At 41.6% G+C, this 18,717-nt stretch overlaps 1 protein-coding gene across 6 annotated transcripts in view; it reads left to right on the forward strand.

The window, feature by feature from the left end:
* The first annotated feature begins 5,158 nt into the window (after positions 1–5,158).
* NAA60 (N-alpha-acetyltransferase 60, NatF catalytic subunit) overlaps positions 5,159–18,717 on the forward strand; it is an 80,055-nt gene continuing 66,496 nt past the window's right edge. For 5 of the 6 annotated variants that reach the window (XR_014969502.1, XR_014969499.1, XR_014969501.1 and 2 more), the window contains exons 1-2: positions 5,161–5,617; positions 15,640–15,755. Coding sequence is in view for 2 of the 6 variants with exons in the window: in XM_085628240.1 (XP_085484366.1) it covers positions 15,646–15,755 (110 nt within the window). In the remaining 4 variants the exon portion in view is untranslated. Of the gene's footprint in view, positions 5,618–15,639; positions 15,756–18,717 lie in introns of all 6 variants that reach the window. The other variant, XR_014969498.1, reaches the window with a different exon arrangement.

Here is an 18,717-nt window from a genome sequence, read left to right on the forward strand (position 1 = left end):
TATGATAATTACTTTGTAGGTAATAGTAAATGCCATGATACATACCGAATCATGGGTGGATGGGGATTTAAAGGAGGAAATGATCCCGTTTTTCCTGGGTTATATTTTATCTGTGGCAACAAGGCATATTATTGATTGCCAGACCATTGGTATTTAGTTTAGTTTATTTCATTTATAGAGCGCTTGGTTACACCAAACGGTGTGTCCCCGCGCTGAGACATAGGAGAGGGAGAGCTACTACAATTTAGAAAGCACTTGCGAGACATCTTTGAGATTTCCGTACTGCTGAACAGCCAGGTTTTTAGTTGTTTACGGAAAATTTTCTCACATGTCTCTGTTCTTAGGGCTATAGGCAGAGTGTTCCACGTTTTAGCTGCCAGGTACCTGAAAGAATGGGCTCCCAATCTGGCTTTGTATATCCTTGGTACCTTCACCAGGGCTTTCCCTAAGGACTGCAGAGTCCGACCAGGAATGTATTCCGTTAGGAGAGGATGAAGATATTTGGGGCCGCATTTCTTGAGGATGCGATGGCCATAGCACATTGCCTTAAAAGTGACCCTCTTTTCCACTGGCAGCCAGTGCAATTCTTTCAGGGCCTTCTCTGTGTTTGCTCTTCTGGGTAAGCCAAGCACCAGTCGAGCTGCGGCGTTTTGTACCCGCAGTAATTTGGCTACTCCTTTCTTGGTGGCTCCGAGATATAGGACATTCCCATAGTCCAGTTGCGAGGTTATGACCGCATGGAAAATTGTTTTCCTGGCATTAGAAGGTAGAAGATCGAGGATCTTTCGCAGGATTTTTATAGCTCCATAGCATTTGCCCGCAACCTTCTGAATCTGGTTGTCGAAGTTCAGCTCAGAGTCGAAGCATATTCCTAAATGTTTAACTTCAGATTTTGGGGTGGGCAGTTGGCCTAAGGACTCGGGCCACCACGCAGATGACCATATGGTTTGCGATCTGCCCACCACCATTACCTCTGTTTTATTTCCGTTCAGTTTGAGTCAGTGGTTGGACATCCAGTTTGCGACCTCTGATAAGCATTTGGAAAAACGGGTGGCTGCTTGCTCCTCATTTTGTGATAGCAGAACAATTTGCTGCGTATCATCAGTGTATGAAACAATCGATACATTATGTTGTTCCACACGCTCTGCTAGAGGACCTACGTATAAATTAAAAAGAGTAGGACTCAGTTTTGAGCCCTGTGGGACCCCCTGTGTAAGAGGCATACTCTTGGATAAGTAGGGTTGTTGAGCCACTCTAAAACTTTGGCCAGAGAGGAAGGACACCATCCAGCTCAGGGCCTTACTCCTAATGCCACATGTTTCAAGTCTTTGTAGGAGTAGCTCATGTGATACAGTGTCGAATGCCGCACTAAGATCAAGTAGGATCAGTGCGGCAATATCACCTTCATCAGCATGTTTTCTCAGTGCTTCAGTGGCAAGGAGTAGTGCCGATTCCGTTGAGTGAGCGCTTCTAAAACCTGATGCGAAGGGTGCAGTAAGTCATTTTTATTTATGTGATCGACTAGTTGTTTGTTGGTTATTTTCTCAGCAATTTTTGCTACAAAAGGCAGTGGAGAAATTGGGCGTAGGTTTTTTAATACCGTGTCCTTGATTTGTGGCTTCTTTTTCAGAGGTTTAACCATAGCCTGCTTCCATTTAGCGGGGACCAGACCTTGTTGAAAGGAGCGAGATATAATCTCTAAAATGTATGGCATAATGGGGTAAGCTCCCTCCATTATTATCTCTGGTCTTGCAGCATCTACGGGGTATGGCACATGTTATGTAGGTCTGGTTTTCCCAAAGATATTCCACATGGAACGAGGAGAAGATGGTGTGCATGGGTTAGGTAGTCATCTAGCACGTAGAAAGAGAGAATCTTGGTCAGAAATTGTAGGAGACATTTTTGGAGCATTGCTACCAGCAGTGGGAATATCTCTGAATGCACACAAAATTAGAAAACTATCAACAGTAGTGGATCGCTTGTCAACCGCTGGAGGATTTTTATTGGTAAATACTGAAATGGTTGCCATGTGTGCCATGGTAATGCCAAATCGACTTGCCCTTGATATATTATTGGCAAAAGAGGGTGGAGTCTGTGGAATGCTGAAAGTTCAACATTGTTGTACTTACATTCCTGACGAAAGTAAAGATCTGATGGTCTACATTAAAAATATAACTGATTTGCATGAGGAAATTGCACCACTGGAGGTTGAAAGTGTTTGGGCAAAGACTGGAAAGAAATTTTCTTCTATTAAAGATTTTTTTATTAAACTTAGGTGGTACCTTTATAGGTAGGATCTTATTTCCATTAATTTGTGTGATTTTTATAGTATTAATTTTAAGACTAGGATGTTTGTCATAGAAGAAAGAAAATACAGAAAAAGTTAAAAAGAGAAAATTTGAAAAGACAGAATAAGAGACAAGAAAGGGAATTTGAAGAAGTAGAATTAGAAGAGATGAAAGATAGTATGTATAAAACAGCAAGAAGAGAAGAAATTGGGAAAACAGAAATGTGAACTAATTCAAAGAATTCATTTCGCTTTTCATGACAAATTGATACAAAATGTTAATGGTGTGGTGATAAAATCACCATAGGGGGGATTGATGGAGCGGGTAGTACAACATTTTGTATACCTCCTCTATTTTGCATGAACATACTAATTATATAATCTATTAATTATAATAATATTAAATGAGTTTTGCATGTATATTAACCAACATTATTAATATTCTAATTACACGTGGGATTTGCATGGCTAAATAACCTTTATAACTAAAATCTGTACGCATATTAACAGTAGTATATGTGGTAATAGAATACTGCATGATATATGTTGCTTTTGTGATGTTGCCCATGAGGAGGATCGAAAAGGTGAATATAATTGTTTTAAATGTCGCTATATGCTAGATAAATACAAGCACATAGAGGGATTAGTAAGGAGTTAACATTAGATTCATTATTTCTATGTATTAATTACTCTTTTGTGTTTGTTTTGCTTAAGTTAGCATTTGGGCCTAAACCAAAGATGGCCGCTGACACCACACGACGAAGTGGCCACTGTCCCATGAGGTGCGGAGTGAGCTACGCATGTGCAAGAAATCTCCTAAAGCCTCGTCACGACCTTTGTTCACCATGTACCCGGACAAGGACAGAATATGGGAGGTCTGCCAAGACAGGAGAACAATCAACCTTGCAATAAACCGGAACAAGCCGACTCTTGGACTAAACAGTGACCTCACCCCTCGAACTGTACTGAGAACCTAAAACTTGCATCGGACGATCTCAACCAGCCAATCACGACTGTTCTAAAACTCTAAAATGTATCTTCTTTGCTTCATTTTATTATAAAAAAGGGTAGTAGAATAGAGAGGGTGGTCACGTCGCTTTGCGTTGCCTTGCTACGTCTTGCGCGTTATCCTGAATCTTTGAGGGTCCGTATGCTGCCCGATCATCTGATGACTGCGAACTTTTCCTAAAATCTACAGGCAATGATAGATGCTTGCACGTCTTTGGTCCTTTGCCGATCTTAGGGACTGTAACGTGCTGAGCAAAGAACTTTGAGCTTTTGCCTGCTTTCGGACGATTTACTGCAAATTTGATTATGCAGAGCCAATGAATTAGAGGACTCCAAATAGCTAGATTAGGTAAATATGATGTTTTGCGATTTACTCAAAATATTGATATAAACTTTTAAAACTTGACGAGACAAATGCAAATTTAAATCATTATGAGATTTTAGATAAACAATTATTGATTAACGAAAAACTATGAGTTGTGAGTTTCATTTAGAAAGATTCTGAAGTCTTAAAATGTGTTTTAGCTGGTTCTAAATCACCATCAACCAATCCAACTAATTGGTCCATTGACCAAGTGGGAGGAGTGCCTTGATGTTTAGGATTAAGGATCTGTAGGCGAAGGGCGTTAATGTATATTTTGTAAAATAACTTTTCTCTCCCTATAGGTTATAAGGTGTTCCCCCCCCACAAGTCCAGCGCTTGAATTACTCATCCCTCCTGTGTGTGCAGACTGGTGAAAGAGACGTGTGAGTGTTGGTGTTATGGGCCCCACCAATGACTGCATGTGTGAATGAGTTAGTGTAACGTCGGGTCTGCGACGCAGGGAGGATATTGGTACAGGTTGTTTCCCCATTGCCTGGGTTTTTGCGCTGGATCAGTGGCATGATGGTTTTTTACTAGTAGGGCCCGTCTTCTTCCTGCTCTCAAAAACTTGAAAAAAGGTAAGGCTGTTTTAAAGAGATTGGAAGTTATAAATTTTAAAGGCTGATTTTTAAACTCTTGCTTACAAACATTGACCATGTATTATGGAGCTAACTTCAGATAACCTCTCCTACTTCCAATTTTAAATCGCCTTTGAGCGCCTATGCCAGCCATGAGGCAGATTTACTGACTGACTACAGCGAGGGTAAACATATTTTTATTGTACCACTAGTAAATTATAGATTGTAATTCATTGCTGGTATTGTAAAAAAAAAAAAAAAAAAAAAAAAACCCAAGGTGTTAGAAACAAGGGTGAGCCACCATTGAAAATTCAAGATTCCTGATTTATGTGAAAATCAGGGTCGGGGACACAGTTAATTGAGCAAGGAAATGCAATGCTCACAACCTTGCCGAAGGAGTTGACACTGAAACTACAGTGTTTCCAGTCTTCAAGATTTAAAATGCTTAATGTACCACACATTTCTCACAAAATTAGTCCACTGATACTAACCAAGAAATATTTTTGATAAAGATTGCACCCCATGATTATGGGCCACATTTTTGGGGTTGCCCGGTCCTATTTTTGGTCCCAATCCGACCCTGTACATGCATATTGAGCTGCAGCACTTTTTGTGTTGCGTCACACTGCAAGTACATCCTACAAACACTCGCGAATGGTTAAAACGGAGTGACATGTCAGAGCGCTCCATTTACTAGACTGAGTGAATAAAGGGTTATCGAGTCTGATTATATTCCTTCAGACATTTAATTTAGGACCACGTCGATACATGAGATTGACTTAAAACAACAAAAGCTGCGCCCTCTAATAGAAAAGAAATGCTATTCTCGCCCGTTTTCCACTTCAATTCTTATAAATTCTTTTTCGGCTTCTCTTCTTTCTTCTCCTTCAACGACAGCGAGTCTGTCTTCTGTTTTTAGTCGTGAGATAACACCGGAAGTAAATAATGTCTGTCGGGTTTGCGCCGGTGACGGAGACACAAGAACTGACAGCGTAGAGGACAAGCGTAAGCCCTGGGCCCGGTACCCGTAGCATGGACTGATCGGAACACCCCCGCACCAACACGGCAACCCCGCCCAGGGCCCGTTAGCGACGCACGGGATACGACTGACAAAAAACGGCACCTGTAACGTCCACCCGTCTCGATCTAAAGCCCATTACTAGGTGAAGAGCTGTCCTCCCAGTGCCGATGCATGTCTCCCGTCCGTCCAGGAGCAGTCTGCTTTGGAGCGAAAACACTTCACTTAGGATCAGCCTCCTTCAAGCAAAAAGCATAACAGAGCATCTCACCGAAGACCAGTCCCCCAGTGGCTGTCCCACCGCCCGACTGCAGAAACCCATCACCCGCTCACGACTAATCCACAGAAAATCTTACGTCGAAGTGAGTTCCACTGTTATTCTTTTCTGCTAAATAACTCTACTGCTTTACTCCCGAGAAGACCACAGTGACTGGAAACACGTCCACTCATCCTCGTCACATTAATTATGTACAGGATACAAGTCCTAAAACAAGCATTTGCAATGCAATCGTTCTCATACTTGTTAAAGTTACAGCTGTTGGCGTTAAAAATTACAGTGGTTTTTACTTTGTTTTTTTATTTGCAGCGAAGTGCTTATATTTGCATACCGCTATTGCCATTGGTATGAACTCGCTGCACTTGAGAACCAGAGAATGGGAAATAGGTATTGAGGGAGGGGAGACGAGTAATATGCTGCCTGAAATAATAAAAGCTACAGCATCCTGGAACAAGTAAACGCTGATGGGGAATTCAACATTAAGTAAAGCATGTGAAATGTAAGCAGGAATAACATAGATGCAGCGCTGAAGCTGCTAGTAAAAGATGAAGCACAGAGTAGTACCTCCAGGAATGCTGCACTTCCCCACTCATGGCGGGCTGCCTTAAAGATAAAGGCGCGGTCTCCGAAGCAGGCAGTGTGTCCGGGAAGAGCGTAAAATTAGCTGCCTTTGTTTTGTGGTTGAAAGAAGAGCACCCCGCTGGGAAGGTGTAGCGTCGCAGCTGCAAGTAAAAGAACAAGCATTTACAATGCAACGGTCTCGGCATTGTTAAAGTTAGAGCTATTAGCATTGCTCATGACATTGTTTTTGTTTTTAAAACATTTAAAGAAACTGCATTGTTATTTACAATGTCAATAGCTTAATCTCTCTCAAATGTGAGACCTATTGCATTTGCACCCGCACACACAAAGCCAACCACACACACAGAGCCACCCACACAGAGCCACCTACACAGAGCTATTCACATAGAGCAACCCACACACAAATAGAGCCAGCCACCTACACACACGCACAGTTACCCACAGACAGAGCCACCCACGCATAGAGCCAACAAGGTCTTGCCTTTGATCAAGTTGAAGCCATTTGCTTTGCTAATGGTATTGTACAGCAAAGCAAATGGCTTTAACTTAATGAAAGGCGAGACCTATTGCATTTTCAATGCTTATTATATTGGCAATTACAGAGCCCTGTTTTCAACCTGTCTTTAGTGCCCTCTGAGCAATTGGTCTCAAACTAGCTGCATCAGTTGACGAAATGGGCCATATCAAGTTTTCACTCAGGAATCAAATATAATTATTGCAGTACAATTCTTATTTAAATGTGGATGTCCAATGCCACTCCACTCAGTGCCCTGCAAGCTCCATAAAGCATGTTAATAGCACCTTCTTTTGAATGTAGTGCTAAATACCGAACGTATGCCATTTCTATGCACTGTAACCACAGAAGTTATGGTTTCCTAAGTTAGGTGACTAAGTGTAACGATGTACGGTAAGACTGTTTCTGTTTTAGGTGGGGTTCGAACTCACGACTGGAGGTAAACTGCACTGTGACAGCGGCGACCGTTCAGCTCACTGAGCTTTCTCGCTGGCTTTAGTTTAAAGTAAAGTGTCTCCGGGGTGACAGAGTGGTGAACATCGCTGAAAGTGCCTGCTGCTGAGTTGAGTGCGCCCCAGACTATCGCGCGTGATGTGCGTGTATACAGGCAGGCAACTAGAGCCAAAGAATGAGTACATTTGCTCCTCCGTCCATCTATGTACCTAGCAGCACTCCAGCAGCAGGGTGCCAGCACTATAGGTCAGAGAGAACATTTTTTAATCATCGCGATTATGTGCCGAGACCCGCCGCAGCTTGAGAGGCCCTACGATGAATGTGCACAGATTAGAATGAAGTAGTCATTAATTGAATGCAGCCGGGAAATGATTAGGATGACTCCGAGAACGAGCCAACGGGATTCTAAGCAATAAACGTGCTATTTTGTATTTATCATAATTATAAAATAAGTATAGAGACTACTCCTTTCCTGGTGTACTAGAAGACTGCATTGGCATTATTTCTGGATGGAATTCTTACATTATTTGAAGAGACGGTTGCTGTTTTAGCTAATGCTTCTATGGGACTTATTACAAGAGAATGAATTCTGAGGCAAGAGCAGTTACATCCATAAACTGATGCTCGGTTTTTATCTGACATGCTTCTTGTAGATGGTTTAGTTTACCTAAACAATATAGATCCTGAACACTTTCAGTTGCTAGAGAATTGTGGACTAAAAGGAGGTTGGTGCAAAAAATGAAGAGAGTGTTAGGGTCCCTCAGAGTGAACATTCTAAGCCGGAAGGTAAGAGCGCACCGAGCGCCCGGTCCTCGCAGTCCACTGGGTGGCACCGACACACAGGACCTAGCAGTGGGTGAGCTGCTCTTTGCTTGTCCTAGACCACAGGGGACCTGTTTGACACCACCCTGAGCAGGGCCAGTTGTCATGATGCATGTGTGGGTGGTGTGGGGTGTGCAGAGTCTGTCTGAAGACAGAGTGTGCCCTGGAGCTACAGGAGACCTGTTTGGCACCACCTGAGCAGGGCCTGTTGTCAGCATGCACGTGGGGGTCAGCTGGGTGCTGAGGGGTGGGCAGAGTCTGTCTGAAAACAGAGTGTGCCCTGGAGCCATGGGAGACCTGTTTGACACCAACCTGAGCAGGGTCAGTTGTCATGATGCATTTGTGGGTGGTGTGGGGTGTGCAGAGTCTGTCTGAAGACAGAGTGTGCCCTGGAGCCACAGCAGACCTGTTTGCCACCACCCCGAGCAGGGCCTGTTGTCAGCATAGAGGATGTACGTGGGGGATCAGCTGTGTGGTGAGGGGTGTGCAGAGAGTCCGTCTGAAGACAGAGCGTGCCCTGGACAGACCTGTGAAAGGAGCCTTCCTGGTGCTGGTTCATTTTTAGCTCCTCTGGATGTTTATCTTCTGAGAGACTCCAGGATGGGCCCTCTACGGCCAGGACCAGAACCACTGGCAGTTAAAGAGTGGAACAGCTAGCACTAGACTTACCTTGCTCCGCTGGAGGATGAACCGCTGGGTGGACAGCTCCCCCCCCCGAACCCTCCCCCCCCCCCCCCCCCCCCCCCCCCCGACCAGGCTAGAGTTAGTGACTTCCGTGGAGAAAAATACGAGCGATTTGTCATGTTTGGAGATCTTGGTAGGACCAGCAGCTGCCCTGTCAAGATGTTTTTGTTTAAAATAATTTGTATTTACCTGCAGTCCTGCATCTTTTTACTTTAAAAGGGGTTTATGAATAGTGTGAGCAGCAGCTCTTGGATTTGCTGTTTTAGGCTTAACTTAAAAATTGAATATTGTAGCCTTTGTTGATTTTCCCGTTTTCCTTTTACCAACTTCACATTAAAATACTAGCCATATCAGGAAACGAATCGCCTGCTGCAACCCTATGCCTGGCCCTGATGATCTGGAACACACTGCGATGGAAGTCTGAAGGCATAGGCTACCAAAGGAGGGAGTGGGAGGGGATGACTGCTGGGAGGACCGGCAACCAGGGGAGGGAGCGTGGGGTGAGAGATTGCAGGTCTTGAGTCTGACAGCCAGGGAATTATAGTAGACGAGAAGGAGGGACGGGCAAGAAGAGCCTGAGGGGAAGGGCTGGAGATGAGAGGGAGAGGAACGGGCAAGAGTCTTACAGGAGAGAAATTGAAGGCTAAAGGAGACAAGCACACCACTGCCTTTCTCCGAGGCGAAGCAGAAATGCCTCGGAGAAAGGCAGCGGCGTTTCCGGATTGGGGGCGTGTTTTTCTGTTCTCTCCTCTTGCCATTGGCTGGAGGAGATAATCAGAAAAGTAGCAAAAAACACGCCCCCGAATCCGAAAAGGACGGGGCCTGTTCGGAGTGATGAAGCTCTTCTCCAATGGCTGGCCAGCATTCAAGAGGCCAGCCAATGGAGAAGAGGGGCGGGTGCAAGCCCCTCTTCTCCAAAACATTACATCTCTGACTTCCGGTTCTGCCTTCGGCAGACCGGACGGTCCTCGACCTAAAAAGCACGGCACTCGTAAAAACGGGTGCTGCGCAGAGAGTATGTTCCTAATTATTAAGGAAAGGGAGGCGGGAAAGCCGCGCCTTTCAGAACAAAAGAAAGGTGCGGCCTCCATACTCCAAGATAAAGCTAGGCATGCCACGCTGCAACAATTACAAAACAGTAATAAACAGCATAATGGCAAGAGCTGTGGTGCTGAAGAAAAAATGGTGGCCGCCGTGTTAAAAGCTGAGACTCGGCGGTTGCCGTGTTGCAGAAATAAAACATGCCATGAACTGAAGTGCTTGTAACAAATGTTATCTTCTATGCAGCGTGACGGTCCAGTTAGACCCCAGGGTAGAAGCGGGAGAGCATGTTGTGCCTGCAACGGCAGCTAGAAAAATGTCATTAGGAAAGTAATGCTGACAAACTGTAAATGAAACGTACTGAGGAAGATCACATGTAACGGGGGCAGTCCTCATGGGAGGTTACAACTGAAGAAAAGGAGGGGCTACTAAACAAATTAACCAACAAAAAGGAAGTATTTCCAAAAAACAGTGAAAGGAGCCAATTGAAATCATGGATTAGAAATTGGTGGAGCATAAAGCCCATATTCTGAATACTGTATACAGCAACAATCTGTTCATTCGAGAAATGCATGTTTTCTTATGGAAAATGAAATTTATCCTGATATATAAGGAAAAGCCACTCAATGGCGCACTATCTGCGTTAGAATAATGAAGCTGACACACAAAATATCATGCACAGTATATTAACATTCATATATCGTGAAGGAACACATAGATCGTATATCCAAGACACAGGTCTGTTATATATAAAATACAATTACATATAAAAGTGCCATATAAAAGGTGCATTACATAAAACATAATCCAAAAACAAGATACTTGACATTATACCATTAACAGAAAAAAATGACTCAGTTGGGCATCCAATCATTACTGGAAAAATTGTTTAAAAATATCTTCATTCCTTAGGTGTAGGTATTTAAGACATTGAGACGGAACACCTATGCTTATTGTCGACGTTTTGACCCTCAACGTAAAGTGTGTGAGTACAACACATCACATTGAGTCTTCTTCAGGACAATAGAAATTCAAAACAGCCTGAATCCAATAGGTTCTACATTTAACTTTGCGTAGGTAGAGGTACATCAAAACCTCTCCAAAATTTATACAAAATGTGGGTTCCTCAGTGTGGACCTTCAGTGAAGTAACTCATGTGTATCATTAAAAAGGGTGCTTATTCATTCCACAACACCATAGCCATAAAATGGAAGCTAAATTTCGATTGGCCTTTGACTTTCGATTGACTTTTGACGATGCCCCATGGGCGGATACTAAAACTGTTCATACTTACCCCGGCGCACGAGCAACATTGGCCGATGCCCGGTGGAGCGGTCATATGCAGCTACAGAGGAGTCTGGCCCTGGTTTCACTCCCTCGGCTGTCGCCTAGCCAGCCGGTCATCAGACATTGTTTTCCTCGTTTCCCCGATGTGTTTCCTTCCCTCCCTCCTCCCTCCGTGATTCTTACTTCTAGTGGACTGTCTGAATTATTTTTCCACAGTATAATAATGTATTTTTCCCTTGGATCCTGTGCCTTGTTAAAGTTGTAGTCTTTCAAACTAGTCCATGTGATTGGCAGTCTTGTTTTTCTTTCTTCCAAGCCAGCTGTGGAAGTAAAGCATTATGTTCATATATCACCGAGGATCAATTTCTTTGCACTCTGCTGCAAAAAGGAAAGCTCTCTGTAAAAAAGGCTTGATTGTGTGGCTAGTGTCCTTTGTAACATTTTATACCCTAGTAAAGTGCATTACTTTCTTAATGCTAACTCAAACTAGTTATTTGTTTCTATTTGGATTTACATAGTACTAAACTTCATTTGCTTCTACATAAAGACTGAGATTTCCAGAAGGAATTAGAAAATCGGGTAAATTTCACTTGCATTTGGTGGCTGTATAGTTCTTTTGTTTACAGAGCTATGGTGGAACGGGATTCCTAAATTTGCCCATAACAGTAGGTATGTATTAACTTGATTGGGTCAGATGCTCTCCGACGCCTTCAGATCAAGTTGGTCCTTGTTCTTTACCGTTAAATGCAATTCATTCTTCCTCCTCCCCTTGCAGTATTCGTGGGTATGTTACTCGGTTTCTGCTGCCAATAGAAATCAAACATGGCGGTGTTAAATGCAGACAGTCTTGAGAGTTTCTCTATATTAAGAATCCATTTCAACAACTATTGCTGCTACGGGGGTACAGAAATGAAACGTCAAGATCCTTGGCCTGTTGGTAGCAATGTTACTCCCATCCCCCATTCTACATGCTGGACTCGTAGTCAATGATATTGCAAGTGTTGTCATTGTTGATCAGTTGTAAAAGAAATGTTGATCAGTAGTGCCATATCCTCCCGTTAGCCACTGTCCCCCCTTCTCTGTGACACTGACCTGTCAGTCAAACACCTCCTCTTTTTGTGTCATTCCCTTGGCTCCAGGAAGTCTGATGTAGATCCAGGAGGACTGGATCCTTGTCCGATTTTCAGATATTAACATGAAATAAAAACTCATACAACGAAAATAAATCTCGATGGAACCACTCTTCATAGTTAATTGTTATCCTGAAAATCTGGCATGGATAAGGAACTTCTGGACATACTTTTACAGTCCTGGCTTGGTTGTGTTTTTATTCCAGGTAGGATGGACAGACCAATACTGCTGGCCTGGTTTACTCAGTAGGGCGATGCAGATGAATGCTTTTAAAAAAAGATTTTTCAGAATGCAGGAGTTTGCCTTGTTTTCATAGTTTCTAGTACCTCTCGTCACTCTATTGCCTCTGTACTTCGTTCATGCCACATATTTCCATTTGTCAGCCTGTCCTTTTCTCATCTGACTCAAACTCCCCACAGATATCCTCCACATTGAGTCCACCGACTGCCAGTGCATTTTTTCCTCATCTAGTGGGTAAGGACTATCTCATTCCCCTATACCTTGAGGATCTGTTGCCTCTGTTTACAGTTCAGTTGAAAATTGAACTCTGGATTCTAAGGGACAGGCAACACAATTTAGTAGTAGGCCATTTCCTCCTTTCTTGAATGGGCTTGGATGACAAGATTCTCATACAACCTTACCCATCCCCAGGCATAGACCACTTGTAAATAAAGTTCTGGTAAAAAAAAAAAAAGGGACAACCTGACCCCAAGCAGCTACCCCCTGATCGTGTTATTGGATGTGGAGGCCAAAGCTTATACTTTAATTCTACTTAAGGAGTTGGCGGCTTTGGCACTCAGGGCCAAGATTATCCCTTTCTATCAAACGGGATTTAGGAGACACTCATTCAAGCTGGATAACACAGTAGCCCTATCTTACTTGGTTGACTGCAGCTTTCGACCGCACTTGTCTGCATTTTATTTTACTCTGCGGCCTTTGATGTCATCAATGGAAATAAACTGTGGTCTACATTAGCGGATTGGAGGTATAAGAGTAAAGTGAAGCTTCGATGTACAACTATCTAGGCGTATGGTTCTCAGACACTGGCAGGGCCAGCCAGGATTTCTGCTGGGGTCATATTTGCGTCATCCAAACTAATCGGTCATCTTTTTGCACCTTGAACTGAAGCCATCACTCAAGTCACACGGGCCAAACTAATGCCTACACTTTCATATGGTCATCTAGCTGATCCATGGAAGTTTGCTTCCATTTTAGATAGACTACAATATACTGCCTGAAGATAATTCCATCTCCCAAATGCAACCACTGTTCATTACTTCTCCTGAAATTTAGTCTAATTGACCAACATTTTAAATGCAAGGCTTCCTTCCTTAAATATTGTTTTTCGTTACAGCAAGCCAAACAGGCCACCTTAACCACCGTCTTAATTCCGTATTCAGGTGTAAAAACCATCCTGATGATACAGGCCCGATTTCTCTTGAGGATAGCGGATCTCAATTCGGTCCAGGATTGCAGCTACGCTGCGTCAATTGCAAATCCTATGAAGGAACTGGATTGTAATCCTATTTGAAAGCTGCATTCAGTAGGGGGATCAGACTTAAAATTCTCTGTGCAAGACTGATGGTCTTACCAATCAGTGAATTTCACTCCAGCTGGGATTCTGATTTCAGGACTGGTCCTTGCGTATTAAGTATCTATAAGAGAAAGTCCATGCTTCATTTACTTTGCTGCTGTCCAGAATATTTTTAATGCACGACACACCTTACTGAAGCCAATGTTCTAAAAATGTGGGGTTTCTACTTATAAGGGTGTTTGAAACGTCTATTTGACAACCGCCATCCCGATGACCTTAACTTGCCAAGGCAAGTTTATGGATTTAATTTTTACTTCCTCCCCCTATCTCAAAACCTGTTATAAGGAGTTTGGGAATGTGGTTGGCTGAATCACTTAAATTTGATTCCCTAGTAGTAAAGCTTGCTGTTTTGGTATGTTGAGGATGCTTTATAAAATAAAATTTGAAAAAGCTGGTAGTCCAGGCACTTATACTCTCTCGCCTGGACTACGGCAAATCTCTCTTTTTGGGAGCACCCAAAGCCACAATAAAGAAAATGCAGGTAGTGCAGAACTCTGCTGCCTGGATACTGCACAATATTCCCAGACACCAATCTGCCCGACAAGCTCTCTGCCTTCTCTATTGGTCCCTGTTGCAGAGAGAAATATATTTACATCACTGCATTGCTCATGGGGCCCTCCTTGAGAAAGGGCCTCTGATCTCCTCTGCACTGATGTCCTCCTACACTCCCGGGAGATCTCTGCGTTCCTCCAATGCTCATCTTGCAAAAGTACCTGTCATCAAGAGGGCAAAATACGAAGGACCCTTCTTTGTATACAACGCTGATAAATTGTGGAAAAGGCTCCCACTCTCTCTTCACTCAATCGAAAAGGAACTCCCTTTTCGGAAGGCATTAAAAACTTGGCTTTTTCAGATCGGGTCACTTTCATTCCCCGTAATGATTCTATGCCACAACGTCAGCGCTGGAATGCCTACGGGTAGGTTTACAAGTGCTTAATAGAATAGAATAGACTTCCATTAAACTAACTGGGAGTGCAGGCTTCAGTTGCATCTTGATCATGGTTGCAGCCGTTTTGAGTATCACCATTTTTTATGGTTTTATTTGTTTTTAAATTGCTCTTGTTTGCACGTTGTGAAACTCTGGGCACTTTATTACATTTTTTTATCAGGCTACTAAGTATCCCATGCACTGAGATTGTTTGTGATTTTTACCATCCTTTTACATATATGTACAATTTGTAATTATTGTACACATTACATAAATACATAATCGTGCATTTATGTGTTATGTAATTGACTGACTGTTTTTGCACAATGTGATTCCTCACATAAAGGGCAATGTAATCTTGGTAAGGTAACAGTTTCTCAGGTCTTTATAAGAAAACCTAGTTGTTGTTTTCGAGTTATCTGGCCTGCGATGTTAGATAAATGTCTAGCTGGGCACATGTTGTCCCCTCCTTTCTCTTCTTAAAAGCCTTTGAAAGGTACACCCTCCTTTGTTTGTTGGTCACCTGATTTCAAAGGTGGCATCAAAATGTTTTTGATACTAGTGCCCTGAACCTTGAATACACGCTTTCCCTCTAGAGCCACCATCTTGCAACATTTCTATAAGTTCAACTCACTAAAAGCATTTATTTTTAGAATAGTTAAACAAGGATACTTTTTAAACAGCATTGTCAAATATGTTGCAAATGTGTTTAATATAAGGGCTAAGATTAGGGAATACAATCTTAGACAAGGTTTAATGAAATTCTGTTTTGCTGCAGTGAAATTAATTGTTGCCGTTTCACTTCAGTAGTGCAAATAATCATTTTAAAGAAATCTTTGTCGGGGTAGTTTTTGTAGTCGTTTTTCATTAAAGATATTCTGCTGAATGATACAGTTCGCCCCCAAAACCTGGACAAAAGGCCTAACAGAAGATAATAGAGGAATTTGAGTAGGGTACTTTGGACTACCTTTAAAAAAAAAAAAAAAATGACAGGCTATATTGGTCAGTTGATTTACATGCTGCCTCTTGTTAGAATAGCAGTTTTCCTAAACAATTTTCTTTCTGTTATAGGCGTGAATGACAGAGGAGGTCCCAATCACAGCGCTTAGCGAGACAACATTGCGTCTTCTCTGTCGCGATGACATAGACATTGTAAAGCAGCTCTGTGCTGACTGGTTCCCGATCGAGTAAGTAACATGACTGATATCTGTGTTTTAAAGTAGTATTAAAATTATGGGTATGTTTCCTGACATAAGTAGTGATCGTGCTTTTAAGTTTAATAAGAAAGTTTATTGGGAATACAATAAAAATATTGCATTAAGTAACAAGTGAAATGGCATCAAAAAAGAAAAAAGACATAATATTTAACATATACATCAATGACATCGAGGAGAGCGGGTACATAAGACGGGTTCAATATTTAAAAAATAGGTATGCATGTTAATAATATAAAATTACATTTGGATAAATTAAGTTCATAACTAAACAAATCAAGGTGGTTGAGTAACTTCGTGAATAGATGGTACTGGAACAAAGAAGCTTTAAGCACTGTCTAAACACAGTGAAACAGGGGACCATAAAAGTAATCGTTTTTGCTTCAAGGACATGGGAAAAACTAAAGTTGTGTCCAGTCTGTGGTTATGACAGAGTACCACCAGGCCAGATACAAACGTTTAGAAGCATCTTTCTAGTTTTTTGTTATCTGCTGAAAAGCAGTGGCGATTAGCAAATCAATAATTTGTGTTTGTGATTTTGGTTTATTCTAGCTATTGGAGAGACTACCTAGAAAAATATTAGCAAATGTCAGGGGAATATTAGTCTTAATAATAGTGTTAATTTTGGACCAGACTGCTCCCCAAAATTGAAAAACTTGCGGGCAAGAAAAAAGTAAATGTTGGAAATCTGCTTGCGGTGATGAACAAGACCAACAAGTGTCTGGGGTATCAGAATGCATTTTGTGTAGAGAAGCTGGTGATAATAGCAATCTGTTGTAAATAAAAAAGAGAGTTTGTGTGGTGCTAGCTTCTCTGGAAGATTTTCTAATTTTTGCCCAAATCTTATCCCAAATAGAAATGGGCCATTGTATGCCTAAATCAGTTTCCCTAACAGAGTTCAACCTTGGTTTTGGTTCTTTGTAAGGGTGGGGATAATAAGCTTGTATATAGGGTGGAGGCCTTCGATGATCTGGAAATGATATTTAACCAGGTGTGATCTAATTGTATAGGGGTTTGAGGTAGAGAATGGAAATGTGTGTAATATTCTAATATAGCAGAACGTAGGGCTAGGAATTTATGTGAAAATGATGTTGGTAAGTGAAAAAGAGATTGTGCTTTTGAAAAAGTAAGAAATGTCATTATCAAAAAATTGGTGTGTCCATAAAATGCCTTTATCCCTCCAAGTTCTCCAATAAATTGGTTTCCCCTTAATACAAACATGTTTATTGTGCCATATAGAGGAGTTGAGAAATGTGTTTGTCATGTGGTTCAATATGAAGGAGTTTATTCATGCTACTACATGAATATTTAATGATAGGTGTATGTGAATTTTGCGGTTTTCTCGTAAAGGATAAATATTCTTGAAAAGAAAACAGAAAAGGAAGGAGCTCTCCGGATCAACCCAAAGAGGCCAATCAGGCGATGAGACCGACATACACTTGTATAATTGCTTCAAAAAGAATGCCTAGTGATACTTAGGAAAGTCCGGAAAGCGGACACCTCCTTCAGATTTCGGACGTGACAGCTTTAATAAGGACATTCTTGGCTTTTTATTCAGCCAAAGGAAAAACATAAGAATAGAATTAATTTTGTTAAACCATATTGTAGGAATGGGCATGGGTATATTAGACAAAAGATAAAGAATTATAGGCATCAACATCATTTTAATGGTGTCTAAGCGACCCCACCATGAGAGGTATAAAGGATGACATTTAGTCGCGAGGGAAGTAAGCTTATCAATCCATTTGTTGAAATTAAGAGGGATTAATGATTTGAGGGAAGGAGTAAACCATATGCCAAGGTATTTGATATGAAGGGGACTCTAAGTAAAATTAGACAAGGAGAATTCTTCTTTAAAAGTATGTTTGGACAAAGGTAAAATTTCGCACTTCTCATTATTTAGTTTATATCCCGAGACTAAAGAGTATGATTTAACTTCACTTAGAAAGGATGGTATAGAAGTGTGTGGTTGGGAGAGGAATAAGAGAACATCGTCGGCATAAGCAGCTAATTTGACTTCTAGCAATTTAGATGAGTAACCTGTAATGGATTGATTCTTTCGTAATTTAGACAAAAAAGGTTCTAATGCTAAATTAAAAAGAAAGGGAGATAGAGGACAGCCTTGTCTCACTCCTCTATGTAGAGTAAAATACGGAGATGTAAGACTGTTAGCGAAAATAGCTGCCTTAGGGTTTGAATATAACAAGAAATCATGGATATGATTTTTGGACCAAAACCAAACCATTTTAAAGTTTGAAAAATGAAAGGCCAATATACTCTATCAAAAGCCTTTTTGGCATTGAGGGCTATGGCAGCGAGGGGCTCAGTAAGATTCAGCGACTTGGAAATTATATAAAAAAATAAGCGGGTATTATCATTTATTGAACGACCTTTAACAAAACCCGATTGTTCCTCACCTAAAAGTTGGGGCAAAAAAGAATCCAATCTAAGAGCTAATGAATTCGAAAAGATTTTATAGTCTATGTTAACTAGGGAGATGGGTCTATAATTTTTGCAATAAGTCTTCACCCTCCTTTGGAATAAGACAAATTAAGGCTTCTAGAAAAGTACCAGAGGAATTACCAGAAGAAAGAAAAGAAGATATTAAAGCATGTAATTTAGGTATGATAATTTGAGAAGAATGTAAAAAGAATTCGACAGTGAAACCATCAGGACCAGGGGCCTTATCCTTCTTGAGGGAATTGAGAGCATTAAGTAGATCAGTTGAAGTCCAGTCCGATTCAAGAAGGTCAAGGTTTAGAGATGAATTTGGACATTTCTTAATGGAAGAGAGATAAAGGGAAATATCTTCCTCAGTGGGGTGATGTTCAGGAGTATAAAGTTGTTCGTAGAATTTAACAAATTCTTGTAAAATGTCATGCTCTTTGTACTTAAAAGTATTTGTGTCTGACACTATGGAATCAATGTGAAGCTT

Source organism: Triturus cristatus, chromosome 10 (assembly GCF_964204655.1).
Source record: "Triturus cristatus chromosome 10, aTriCri1.1, whole genome shotgun sequence".
NCBI lineage: Eukaryota > Metazoa > Chordata > Amphibia > Caudata > Salamandridae > Triturus > Triturus cristatus.